At 40.0% G+C, this 14,862-nt stretch overlaps 1 protein-coding gene across 2 annotated transcripts in view; it reads right to left on the bottom strand.

Annotated features, from left to right (window-relative positions):
* The window catches only part of spock1 (SPARC (osteonectin), cwcv and kazal like domains proteoglycan 1), an 85,059-nt gene extending 72,565 nt beyond the window's left edge, over positions 1 to 12,494 (bottom strand). Inside the window, exons 1-2 of one of the 2 annotated variants that reach the window (XM_026330390.1) lie at positions 12,397 to 12,494; positions 11,744 to 11,881 (exon numbers count right to left, since the gene is read on the bottom strand). In XM_026330390.1, the coding sequence (XP_026186175.1) occupies positions 11,744 to 11,878 (135 nt within the window). In that variant the 5' untranslated portion in view covers positions 11,879 to 11,881; positions 12,397 to 12,494. The remainder of the gene's footprint in view (positions 1 to 11,743; positions 11,882 to 12,396) is intronic. The other variant, XM_026330389.1, reaches the window with a different exon arrangement.
* Between the last annotated feature and the right edge of the window lie 2,368 nt (positions 12,495 to 14,862).

Raw genomic sequence — 14,862 nt, 5'->3', positions numbered from 1 at the left:
TATGGGATCAACATCAAAATGTTTAAATAGGATATGTGTGATAAAAAAACACCATCTGGCTTAATCTTGTTACTCATGTCTCTCCGTGTTTGAAAGTCATCCTGAAACAGGACGTCCAGCCAGCTGTTACTCTAACACTGTGGCATCTGATTGGAGAGCAGTTGTGCAGTGCCAGAGAGAGAGAAAAAAAAAAAAGGGGTGTAAAGTTGAAAGTGAAGGGCTACAACTAACACCAACACCACCATCACTGCACTCCAGATCAGTACAGGTCCATCCATTCTGAGGGGTTAAAGCAGAACACCCTGTTCAGCACAGTTTTCAGCCACTTGAACGTTCCATTTCTGACCGACAACACAAAGCAGAAATTACTCTCTCAGCAGTGCTCTGACAGCAGAAACACACCAACACAAAGCCCAACAATAAACCGCATTTGTCTCCATTAAAAGTAGACAGCAGCAACGCGGTATCACCCATGGTGCTAAAATGTAATCCCTGGATTACAGTTGGAGGACTCATGTACTGAGGAGTACAGATATTCATGGTCCATAGAGGATAAATACTGCTCACTTTACTGTTTCAGTTACTTTTCCTCTATCACAAGCAACAGGTTGACATTTATGCCTTGACTAGATGATTTGGCAAGAAATACAGTGCAGTAGCTCACAGGGATGTGTTCCAATATCTGGTTCCCCTTTGCATCCAGCTTGAATTGGTAAAATATCCAGGTTTGGCAGCAAATTCAATATTTGTAGGAGGGTACTCATGATATCTAGTACGTTAAGGAATCTGTGGCATTTTTGAAGGAGTGATTGACCCATTGCTGTTTCACTGCCACAGATTCTGAGACCTGCAGCAGTGCGACAGTACGTGTTCCTTCAGGTAATCTTAAGCGCACTGTGCATGATATTCACTGAACGATAAAGCAGAAGTAATTTTCACTGTGTTGTTTTTACTCGAGCTTTCGAAGCTTGTGCAGCTGCAGCACAGCTCCCCGGCGAGAAGCAAATGCAGTGAAAGGAAAAATGAGTGAGGACAGGGTTAATGAATGTCACGGAGCAGTGATAAAATTTATGGTTAGTCCTACACCCCTTCAGCACAGCAGAATCTTCGTGGTTTAGGTTTGATAGTTAATTACTGAAGTTTCTGTCACTGCCTCATGCTTGCGTGATGTTGATCTGAAAACAAATTAAACTTACCATTTGTGTTACTATAAAAAGATGCTTCAATATAAAAGGTATCTCTTTGTTTTGCTCACTATGCTGAGTGAATGTTTTTTAAAAAGCACACTTTTTAACTAACAAACAAACTGTTTCTAGACATTTACATTCTCTCTCAGGAAAACTTTGTGATCCCTTAACTTTTCATGTTCTGGCCTCAGTTCAAAAATATACTTTGCAATAACAAGAAATGCATCTTGAACCATTAGAGGAACGAGAAACCCCAAAATAAACAGTTTCATAGACAAAATCTTTAAAAGAGCAGTATTCTTTTGGTAGTATTGCCAGAAACTAACACTGTCTTACTACATTACCCTAGGGCTACTGGCTTAACTGTCCACAAAATACATATAGTGAGCCCAAGACTTTACATGCAGTATTCATCCAGCCCCTCGGGCCCAACCATTTCTTGCCATTACCTACAATTCCCAAGAGTTTGACTGTCATAAACAAGAGGGCAGCAGGGAGTTGCATAGCTGCAGAAAACTACAAAATGATGCAGTAAGGAATATGGAAAGGCACTAAAAGCTACAAGGAACAGATCTGCCACATTTTTGTGTAAATCTTTCCCTCGCTATTCTCCCTCTCTCACCCTCTCGATCTTCCCTCTCCCAGGAGATCACATGAGCTGCGGTAACAAAAAAAAAAAAAAAAAAAACCTGCTGAATTATTGAAGCTGACAAGACATCTCTCATATCCACACACACACACACACACACACACACACACACACACCCACACACACACACACACACACACACACACACACACACACACACACACACACACACACACAGACATACACACACAAACAGTAACCATATCCCTACCCTCAGGGGAAAAAATGAGATAATGACCAATTCAATCTGACATGGTTTTAGAGACCATAAACATCAGACTGAGAGAAGGGGTGAGAAAGAGAGGGAGCGAGAGCAGAGATGCTGACAGTGATCGAAAGGAGGACTGGGGAGGTGTGAAAAAGAGAAACAGGCTACCAATGATTTATTTCACCGTGACACTCAAAGACTTTGAACGTGTTCCGAGTAAGACGGGCCCACTTGTAAGTAAGATCTGCTGCATTACATAATTGATTAGACTGCCTCACACAATACAGGGCCACGTAATTTATTCCACTATGTGTACCGGTAATTTGAAGGCTGTTCACATGATCGTCCGCAAAGCAATCACTGTGTCCATCACCTCAATAACAGCTATTGTGATTACATGGAACAAGCAGAGGCAGAGATATACAATCAATAAAAATGTGAGACTGCTCTATAGATTGCAAGATATAACCTCATCATATAATAGCGAAAAAAAAAACGAAAAATGACGGTCCGGGGTCATATATTGCAAGAAACGAGAGATGAACATTATGACTCAAACAAAACTGAGCAAACCCAATAAATACCCCTTTTCCATTTTATGTTTACATTGCAATTGACTTAACTCTGACTCATAATCCCCAGAGAATAAAGCTACAGAGTTCGGTGATCCCGACTGCATCTCCAGTACTACCATCCGATCAGTATTTTGAAAGAGAATCAAAAAAATAAAAATAAATAAATAAAAATCACCCTTTACAATCCAAGATAATGAGTAAAATGTACAGATTTTCTGATCTGTGCAAAAATAAACATTTTTCCGATGTGGAAAGTGAAATTTAAAACTATATATATATTTCGTATATTTTACATATGTGTGTATATATATATATATATATATATATATATATATATATATATATATATATATATAAATAGACATATCACTTTTTTGTTTTAAATTTCACTTTCCACGTCAAAAAAAATGTTTTTAAAGGAAGAGAAGCAATGAACAGACAACTGAGAACAGTGACAACCCAAGATGTCACAGTCCCAGCACAACAGCGTCTGTGCCAATAGGGACTTCCTATTTGACAGAGTAACCAGCAGGCAAATAAGGCTGCTATGGCTCATCTCCACTCATAGATTCAACTTATAAAACAGATTACTAGAAGATAAATCAACCACTGGCATCTGAGCATATGCTAGAACCAGCACACGGTGGATGTGACAACTCCTTTAATGACAGTGTTAACAGAAACACACAGAACTGTTTTGACACATACACATCTATAATTTCAATCTGACATGTTATTCATAAGTTTAGCATTCTAGATGTAAAACTATGCAATTACGTGCGTGTCTTTGCCTACTATAAATGTGAGGACACTCATTGACATATCGCACTCCTAATCCTTACTATAACCCTAACTGATCCTTAACCGGAAAATCAGGTTTTAACCCTCAAAGTAACCCTTTGCTATAGTGAGGACTGACCAAAATGTTCTCCCACCGATGTTACTAAACTAAAGCTTATCCAGATAACCATAGACAGATTTGTGCACACACACACACTGACACACAAATTTTCTCTGCCTTTCATAAAAACCAGCTTCTCTGGAGTGAAATTCCTACAGTATTATAGACATATGTTGGCAGAAGGCTGGCTGCCTAATGTACATCTAACAACGGCAACAGACATCCATGAAGATGAAATATGGTAGAAATACAATGAGGACAGCTTGAAGCCATATGTATCAGTACTGCATGCAGGGTAATGGCATTATTAACACTGGGAGTTAAATTGAGAGTGAATATATTTTAGTGCTAAAATGATCAGTCAAATAAACCGTTAATTTTGACTGTTTCTTTCCTCATCTTCTCTTGTTTTCTTTGTTTAACATGATTAAAAACTGAATCAAAGTTGTTAAGACAAAACAGAAAACTCACCTTGGGCTCATTGTCTCATTGGTAGTTTTGTTTTGTAGACTAAATAATAATAATTTTATCAAAAAAAAAAAAAAAAAGAAAAAAGCCAATTTAATAATCATCAATGAAAAAATAAATCATTAGTTGGAGCTGCAGTATGGCTGAATTCAAACATGAATTCTTATATCAAATTTCAAGGCAATCATCCAATAGTTGAGATGTTCTACTAACAACCCAAACCTAAACCCAAAAATATCACACTCATGGTGGTGCAAGAAGAAAAGTCTGAAAAAAGTTAGTGAATCACTCAATGCTATTCATCTTCTGGGGAACACAAATGCCTGGAAAGAGTTGATGACAATCAGGACTGATATTGGACTTATATTGCCAAATGTATCCCATAGTTTATATGATCATATCATCTACCTCTAAATGTAGGTTAATGAGGGTAATAAGACTGGTAGGTAAATATGAATATTAGCTTGGTATGTGCAACATAGGTGGAGTTGGTGCATAACAATGGCATGTTCGAATGTATAAAAAGCCAAATACAGGAATAGTGATGGAGTATTTCAGGTGTTTTCTAGGGGTCCAGTGGTTGTTTTCTCTCTCTTAAATTTTTAGACAAAAACAACAAATCAGACAGAAGCTCTTCAAAGGAATCAGCAGCTTAGCAGGAACACTTCATATCAGTACCAGATAGACTAACAGAAAGACAATCCCCACAGAGTCTGGAGGGGCTGTCATGACAAAGCTGACTGAAACACACACACACACACTGTATTGATGGCGGATGCCACATTTCTCCCATCCTTCTATCCTACATTGTTCCATCTGTTCTGCCTACAGTGTTGATGGGCTTCTCATTAAAGCTCCTTCTCTACCTCTTTTCTCGTACCATCGCTTTTATAGTTTTTTTTTTTTTTTTTTGCATTTCATGTTTCTTATCGTCAGCCAAACTACCCTGGCTCCTGATTTGTGTATCTCTTTTACCCTCCAAACTCTCTCATACACATACACACACACACACACACAAATTCCTCTCAGAACATATTTGTTCTAGTTATAGGGGACAGTGACCTGTCCTCTCTGTGTCCGAAGTGACCTCAAGTGTGTTGGTGTGTGTTTGTGCATATATATATATATATATATATATATATATATATATATATATATATATGTGTGTGTGTGTGTGTGTGTGTGTGAGGGTGTGTGTGTGTGTGTGTGTTCCTGCCTTTTCCCCACTCTTATTGATTATATCAAGGCTCCAATCAGGGTTACCAGGCCCTGTAAATTTACTGATCGATTGCTCCAAGAGCCTCAGGGTGGACGGAAAGCTCTGTGTCTGTGTGTGTGTGTGTGTGTGTGTTTGAGTGAGCATTCACACACATGCAGAGGCTAGAGAGAGGAATGAACATTTTCCACCAGTAAGTTTAAAGAGGTACTACACTGAACATAATAATGCACTTGCAGCTGGAAGTATGCAGTACTTGTCCCCCTCCACATACATACACACACACACAGCCTCAATGCAGAGATTAGATCAGCATTTTCCCCATTTGAAATCAATAGCTCAGTGAGAAATATGCATTGAAAAGGAGAGCAGAGAAAAAGAAAAGGGATGAAAGGAGCAGAAAGCGTATGAGAGAGGTCAATTGTGAAGGGCACTGTTTCATCAGGAGTTAGTTGAGTATAAAACATAAGAATAGAAGAGCCAGGAGAAAGTGGAAATGATAAAGGGTATGAAGAGAAGGTACCGAGGCGTCTTAAGAAGAGAAAGAGAAATGAATGACAGAGCAAGTGAGAGATAAGGAAGAATGACAGCTGTCCAGCCAAGTCTTTGCTTAATTGACAGAAATACTGTACGTGGACTGGGGAGTATTCACTCAGAGGGTTTATGTGTGGGTGTCTGTGTGAGTGAGGGATGGTGAAGGTGACTCCAGGGTTCATCTTGTCTAAGCTGCAATTTGCCGCCCCTCCTCCTCCTCCTCCTCCTCACCCATACAACCACCAATGCAGATGCATCCATAAAAACACATAGTAACTCAAAAATTCATCCCCACACACATTGAAATACTCAGACATGCACACAGGCTCTTCTTGTTTTGATAAAGAGAGACAGCGGGGGTCCGTGACTGGCAGCCCAGAAGAGACTGTTGTCACAGAAAAGAGATTTTTGCTGATAAAAGTTGACAGCATTTAATTCTCACCATGAGACTGAGCTGGGACAGAAAACACACTAACACACACAGTGTTGTTACAATGCAGCCACACAGACATACAGACAGTGGATTGTTCCTTGTTGAAAATTTTCAACCTGCCCAGGTTCACCTGGAACAGACAGTCAGGCGACAGCATGTATTCAGACATAATACATGAGGAAATATGCAGCAGGCATCCCAGTGTCCCTCACAAATAAGATTTAGTGCATTTCTATAAACCTGACAGTGTGCAAGCAAGGTGTGAGATAGGATTTCCATAGGAAAAAAGAGAAAGCAGGAGAAGGCGGACAGGGACAAGAAAAGCCTCTTTTAGAGAAACAAACAATAGGCTCAGAAGTGTGAAAACAACTTTTCCACCTCTTGAGGATTAAAGTGGGACTGCCTGAATGGCAGCTTTTCTGCCACTGTTTGTAGACAAAGATTCTGACAAGAGCCACAGGAGAGCAAAAGAGAGGACAGAAGTTTTGCAAATGTTGGTACAGACACCGCATGTACACTTTTTTTTTTTTTTTTGGAGAGAATACAACATGTTTTTCTACAAAGCCATTTTTCTTTAGACATTTGTGTTAAATTGAATAAATGTTAAATGTTTAAAAACAAGCGGTAGTGCAAGAACAATCTAAAATAGTCAAATTTAAGATTTACGGTATTTTTTGCCTATATCTGACATTTGACTGTGTAGAGACAGGCAGAAAATGTGTACAAACAAAAGTCCTCAACCCAAACTGAAACTGAGATGTTGAGGTTATATAATATGTACCTAAACTATTACCAGGATGCCTCCAATTTAAAAAAAAAAAAAAAAAAAAAAAGACTACTATGAATCTATGAATCGCACCGTGCATTTGATACTAACTTTCTATACTTGTAATAGTTTGCAATACTCGAGACACATTTTACTTGGTACCAATGGAGTACTGAGGTTCTGTGCAGCAGAAAAGATAAAATGACCTGAGTGAGTATACATCAGTGCCAGCATACACACACTGGGCTAACATCTCACAGATATTTAATCAGGCTCCTGACATCTGCAGCAGTCACGATGATCAGTTCACAACACACACTCTGAGCACTGATTAAACCTATGGCATAAACTGACTCGCAGACACTAATGCTTACTGTACATTTACCTTAATACATACTACCCAATAATTTCCTTGCACAACATAAATCCACCAATAATGGGTTCACTCAGGACATAATAACAATACTGGCTTGAACCGGCCAGCTCAGCAATCCACAGACCATTGCTGATTGACTTCACTACTGCATAAAAAGTAATTATACAAGGAGCTTCTCAAGCTGTTGTTGTTATCCAAACTGTAAATACCGCTATTAAATTGTTGCGTGTCTCCAAAGTTTTTTGTTGCAAATTATCACACAGTAGTTCCTCTGGCAGTGTATGAGATTAAGGTCAGCAGTTTTGACATGTACGGTGAACGAGGTGAAGTAATTAGCCATGTCATTTGAAAAGACTATCATTACCCACTAGAACTGTGTCTATTAGGAACGCATTAGGAAAGCATCCTCTGATTCACTCAGCTTCCAAATACACCGACTGTATTTGTGTATGAGTATGTCACTGTTTGTTGTCATCGTTGCTGCTGGTTCCCCTCATATTCACTTTTGTCCTGACCAGAACACTTCAATGAAGCCCGACAACATGAAGCAACATCCGGCTTACAACAAAGCTGAACCTGGCTGAAAGAGAAACAATAGGTGCTGCATACGAAAGTGTGCATATTCACTGCAGATACTGTATACTTTACTTGGCACAAAAGCTTACGAAAATTAAAATGGTGATTGTCACCTGAGGAATATTGGAATACTATTAGTATAAGTAGCAAGTGATTTGGCAAAGGAGCTATAAAGGTGGTTTAGCAAATTTAAGGATTAATATACAGTTTAATTGGCCATAAATAGCCTACTTGGATATCCTCTACAAAGCTGGGTAAACTCAAATCCACACAAATAAAATGAAGGAAAACAAAAGCAATGCATAAGAAAAACAAATAAGACATGTTTGCATGAGATAGCTCAACTATTCAGAATGTTTATACAAGTGGGGGCTAGTGTGTGAAGAATTAATAAAGCACATCTTTTTACACACTTCATATTTGTCTGAAGCCAGTATGGTGTGGCATCGATTCCAGAAATATGTCCAAATCAGCTGACATTCAGATAGTACACTGTACAAGCAAGTGACAAAGACAGGCTAGGTTTAGACAGAAGAAACATGGTTTTAAACTGACAAAATATGAAAGAACAGTTTTCATTATTACTGCATGTCCTTCCACAGCAGCAGTGAACTAGAGTAAAACTGTCTCTGTCTGTAGTACACTTATTTTCCAACACATGACAGTTCAGTGATGAGGAATATGACTAGGCAAAAATAGAAATAAAACCCTGTTTTCCTAATGTTTTCAAGATACACTGGCTGAACTTTGACAGTGAAACTATTGCACTGGCTCCCCAGCCAACAAACGGACACTCATGCATTATGCAGGAGGGAGCAAGTGGCTCATCAACAGGGATGCAGAGTGAAACATGGCAGGCAGACGGGAACAGCAGAGAGGAGGAGTCACAGCGAGGGCAGAGTGAGAGGGAGGAGACAAAAGAGAGGGGCTATGGTTGAGGAAGCACAGGGTCGTTCACTGCTCCACAGACAGAGGAAGAAAACGAGAGAGAGTGAGAAGCATGAAAGAAAAATGTGGAGTTCATGACACATTGAGAATTGGCATGAGGGTGAGGATTGGAATGGATTGAGTGAAAGAGACATGAGGTAGCAGTATACATAGCTACTGAGCTCCACATGATGAGAAAGCAGTAAAATCTGGTTATCAGTTATGACATCAAATCAACACAGTTTCATAGTAAATGGTGATGAAAAGTCTTGAAAAAGTCTTTCAAATGAAGGTCATTGGATAAAAAAAAGAAAACTTTCTAAAAACTTATTTTTGAATACAAACATATTTTTATTTTACCAAAATACCCATACATGTGGCAATTATGAAGCTAAGAAAAAAAAACTACTTTTTTTGAAGGGACTATTCTTACTAGACTTCCTCCACCATTTGCTCAGCTGTGATATACTGTACTAGTTTTCTAAATGACATCCCATGGAGTATAATCAGTTACTTGGAAATCTACATAAAGATGACACATTTTAAACTACTGGTTTTATGCCATATTCTGACTGGTAGGTTTGTAGACATGCACAGTAACAGCAGTGACAGAATTTAGAAACAGCCTGGTCTTGTTGACCAAAGTTGAAAATCATGGACGTGTCACAAAGTACGATTTACTATTTCTGATTGATGACCAATGATTTTACCACAGTTTTCCCAAAATGATCCATTTTCAGCTGGAACAGCCCCAAAAAAAAATCATACAGTATAAAGGGACCTTTGACTGCGCTGCAGAATTTCAGAATTCCCTGCAGACACATGTTTTCCTGATCTGAGGTCTTGACGTCAGGAAGGGAGGAGGAGAGAAATGACTAAGACAGAATAGAGGAGGGAAGAAGACACCGTGGGAGAAAAGACAGCCAATGTTGCAGGAGACTAATTACAACCAGGAGGTTTCCCTGTGTGATGGTGCAGACAATACACACTGCAGTACACAAACACAGACACGATCGTAAACACAACAGCAGCTCCTGCATTTGGTTGGTAACATTGCTTGAAATATTAAACATAAATGTCACAGCCTTTCCCCCTATCCATTTGGCGCCACTCCCCGCTCCCCCTTCACTTCCCCATCTCTGCTACTGTCCTCTGCCCTCCACCGACAGTTCCCGGTTAATGAGTTTCATTTGCACAGGAGACCGCAGAGAGAAATAAAGAGTGGGCAACACACACACACACACACACACACACAAGGCAGGTAGTAGAGCCCCAACTGAGAATAATACAGATATGACTAATACTAGCCTCACATCATAGCAGTACTGTATGGAGAAGGCCAGCTCTAATAAGGCCAAAGTCAGCCCACTGTCTGCTGAAATCTTTGAGGAACATGTTAGCATGCAGAAAAGAACATAATATCATATGTGTGGTTTTCAAATCAAATGGCAGTGGTTACTCTGCTGCTGCCATCAGCCTGATGATGACTGGTTAGACAGGAAAGTGTTAGTTCTGCATTACTTTCCAGTTAAGGCCAGAGTCAGGATTTGGGCTAATATTTGGGTCTTCAAAATACTCTGAGAAAAAGCAAAGCATCTCTGCAACAATCAAGGAATTGTTCTGAAAATGGATGATAATGCAGTGCTTACAATAAAAGATAAACCATCTATTCCAATACCAAGTATGACTACATCACAGGAAAGCTGTTCACATGACATGTTGGCTTTAGTGTAAACACAACACATCCATATAATTTCACTTTACTTCGTTTAAGGCTGTTAAAATCAAATTATTTGGCAGCATCCAATATATTCTGCACCAGCTCTTCATTGCAGCAGTATGATGTTTACAGTGAGCGAAATATTCGAAGCCCAAGACTGCATAGTTTTATTGCTGCACCATTCCATAAAACTGAAATACTCTGGGTGTGTTGTGCATCATTTTGTGCACATTTCCACTAAAATTCACACTCGTAAATTATATTGCATATCTTTGAGAACTTGAGGATCAGCACTAGAATATATACAGTGCTTGTGCAGATTTGAAGATTGTGGCTGTGCAGCAAGTGGCTGATTCCACACTTTTACTGTATAGGCTATAGAGCCTTCAAGACCATCAGTATGTTTTAAAACACAGCAACCAAGATTTCAAGCCCAAATCAAAGGCAATGTAATGTTAACTGTGCTGCTTCACAGTATCATTACAACAGTATCATTACAACTTGTATCTCTGGAGAAACAAGCTTCCATGAGTCTCCATAATGGACTTAGAACGACGTCCACCAGAACAACACACACGCTTCTGCGTGAACGTCTCTCAGATGCAGACTGTAGACTTCACATGCCATAAAAAACAAGCATGCAGTACTTCTGTTTGTTTTGAAATGCTGAAAGACTGATGTTTGCACACAGTGAGCCAGACTCAGTATGTTCTGAATTTGACTGCAACAAACAGTGATAAAAACATATTGTTATCACATGGCTACTTGAGATGGAAGGAAATAAAGGGAGTTTCTTTATGCCAGCGTTGCCAGAAAAACAACTAAACAAGAAATTCTGCTGGAAAAAAAAAAAAAAAAAAAAAAATCATTCAATCAGTAAAATCTTGCAGAGATAAAGACTTTTTCTATCACATGCAGAAGAATGTTGTTCCCTGTCTACGAGTGTTCTTCCCAGCAGGGCTTAAACCTGCTGAGTTCCTACAAGGTGGATTATGGCTGCTGGCAAGTGCTCAAGTACTCACAGGGTGTATCAAGGGCGTAGTGTGCTCCCTCTCCCCACTCACTCCCCCCCCCCCCTGTCTCTCCCCTTATTTCTTACACTACTCTCACTCTCACACAAACACAGGCACACAAAAAGAGACACACACTATGGAGCTAATTATAATGGCCCTTTTGGCTATTTGTTGTGTGTCCCAGTGCAACTCACATCTCTGAATCTGTTCCAGGATCTCTCCTTGTTGTACTGAGCCCCGGTACTCAGCCATTTGTCGCTATTGTTACCGGAGACCACCGTTTCTCTGCTCAGCAAGAGAGCCACGACAGGTAGCAGGAAGAAGAACATCTTCTGAAAGCAAAGACAGAGACAAGAGCACAAAAGCAGAGGGATATGAGACGGAGACCGAGAGAGCAGGTACAGAGCAGAGGAGGATGATGCGAAGTGTCAGAAGAACAGGGTGAAGTGAGACGCAGCACTTTGTCGAACCCAGAACTCTGGTGTTGTGACGCATAACGGGCCAGAACTAAACTTAAAGCACAAAAGCGGAGCGCTGCTTGTGTGCTCATCTGATCAAAACGCTGATCTTTCTTCTAATCGGATTACAAACACTGGAGAGTTGTGGCCGCGGCAGATGGGGCACCGCGTAAACGATTAGCTCCCGAGCTTCCCCTCCGCCAATTTAAAAAACAATTAGCAGCGTCAACACAATTGTCGCCCCCACGGAGCTTTGTCTTGGCTTTCCTCCGCTTTCCCCTCCAACGGGCAGCACCACAACCGATAAAGACGACTTTCATTTAGAATTCTGGATTTGTTTTTACTTGACAAAGCTCGCCAAATGCCAGTAACGGTGCTTTCATACCTACCTGGGATAGTTCGCTGATGTCCAATTCCGATCCCCGGGGGAAAATAAGTCCACGGCCCCGGGCACACCGGCAGCACCCGAACGCTTGTAGGATTGACGGTAAAGGAAGCTGCGAGGACGAGCGGACCCGGAGCTTTCTCCTCCTCCTCCTCGGTCACCAGACACCGCCTCCTCTCTCTCCCCCTCTCTCTCTCCCTCTCTCTCTCCCCCCCCCCCCTCTCTCTCTCTCTCTCTCTCTCTCTCTCTCTCTCTCCCCCCCCCGCTCCGGTGCGCAATAACCGTGTCATTGATTTTCAGCAGGGTTATTTTATGTTCACATCAGAGCGCAGCCACGGTTTGGGAACCGCAGTTAAAAACCGTGTTCCGTGGTGTGCAAACAACAAAATTCATTTTAGTCAAGTGCCTCGATGGTGGATTTGAAGTTCTCATGTCCAGCATAGTCACCTACTTAAGTTGCATAAACCGTAAAAACCAGCGTTGCCAGTTACGCGTCCAGTTTCAGGTCCCACAGCGGATGGGTTGTTGCGCGGGGGGGTAGTGCGTTATAAGGACCGCGGAGACCAGCAGCCGGACACAACTCACAAAATGGGCCACATAACCAGGACGTTCATGTTGGAGGGAGGGTGGGGGGGGTATAACGATGTGTGTTTAAATATTTAATCTGTGACTCTCTGCTTAGACTCTCTCTGGGCTTTTTCTTCGCTTTGGCTACTCTCTCTCTCTTTTTCTTATCTCTTTGCGTAAAGTGCGTCCGCGTGTGTGCCGAATGCAATGAGAGGACACTGTTTACTTTGGTGTATGTGTCTGTGGTGAATAGCAGTATCCGGTAGAAACACTCCAGTCTTCGTGGTTTTGTCCATGTCTCTTTTCTGGTACAGCGCCAGCTCCCTGTTAAAAAAAAAAAGATTTTCCTGGCTGACACAGCAGTTCTCTCTGCGCTCGCACTTTTGGAAAGTATTACTAAAATATAATATAATATACTTTTCTTTTGCAGTGTAATTATCACGATCTGCTATGAGGTCTGGCTTCTTTTGTCACCCAAAAGTTCATGTGTCATCTTTACATAGATTTTCAGTTTTTTTTTTTTTCCTTCAGGACAACTAACCTGTAAATGGCTACTACGATTTTTCTTTTTATTCCTTGTTTTATTGGGAAGAAAATTAATGACCTCCAAAATCACATTTGTCCATATTATTGTTTCAAACATTAAACTGAGTGCAGTATTGGTCGTGACATGAACAGGAAGTAGTCTCCTGATTGGCTACAGGCCTGTAAACACCAGGGGCGCTGTCCATGGTGCTGAAAGACAGTACTGTAAATTACTAATACAGGAGGGAAACTTGGTTATAGTTTTAGTACATCTTGGCTCACTTTACCTGTGCATGTTAGTACTGTCTTGCATTACTTCAGTATGTCTTATGTGATAAAATGTCTTAAGTACAAATTTGTTATGAATATTATGATTCAAATAATTGATTTGTATCTATTGTTTATTTATTTATTTGAGATTTCAGCTGTCTAGTAAATAAAAAAAAAGTCCTTCCCATTTATGAACCCATTAAAATTTCACTAGCTCTTTGTCAGCTGGATAGAACTGCACTCGAATGCTGCTTGACGATGGACACAAAAATGCTAATTAGTGATAATTTAATCATGAAGCAATGGTGCATTCCTAGTTGCAACTCAGCATGATGCTCTTAGATAGTAAGGACAGAATTATGAGCTATTTAGTCATGTGTCATTTACATTAGCAGTTAATCAGACCAATATGTAACCAAACTGGTCTTTATTCAACTTCAGAGATAAATATTTGAATAGACTGTTTTATTCATGTAACGTGTATTGATATTTTTCCTTATATGCAGTCTGTCTGGTCTATCTAAACTTCTCTGAGAGATGCAGAAAGTGACAAAATGAGGTGAATTGCCCAAAGGCCACTCATGGAAAGTATTTACTCTATTGGCACAGATCAAAGATATGTTGATAAAATGTGGAGTTCACAGAGAGGGATTGACTTTTCAGCATTGTGACAGTTGATACACTCAACTGATACTTTACTGTGTGAAATACTATAAATGGATGCACTGATTTTCATATTCCAGAGTCAAGGGAATTTCACAGTATGTTTTAATGTTACAGCCATTTTTTTCTCTTTGTAATGGCAAGAATAAATGTCATTTTTTCTTTTGTTTTTATTTTTTAAGGATTTTAAGGACTATTGCTGACATTTAAGTTTAATATTGAGTCTATTTTTGAATAACTCTGGCAATACACTGGCAGTTTATTAGGTCTGCCTAGCTAGAAACTAATACACTTTAATGTAATGGTCCTGCAATAAAACCTTCTTCAATGTTATATTGTTCAGTTGGATCATGTAGCTGAATCTGCACCAAAAAAACAGTATAAACAAAAACAAATACTTGACAGGTAAAAAATAAAAATCACTCTCATTTTGCCCTGGTATTAT

The sequence above is a fragment of the Mastacembelus armatus genome, chromosome 10 (genome assembly GCF_900324485.2).
Source record: "Mastacembelus armatus chromosome 10, fMasArm1.2, whole genome shotgun sequence".
In the NCBI taxonomy this organism is placed as follows: Eukaryota; Metazoa; Chordata; class Actinopteri; order Synbranchiformes; family Mastacembelidae; genus Mastacembelus; species Mastacembelus armatus.
This window is presented reverse-complemented; position numbering and strand designations above follow the sequence as displayed.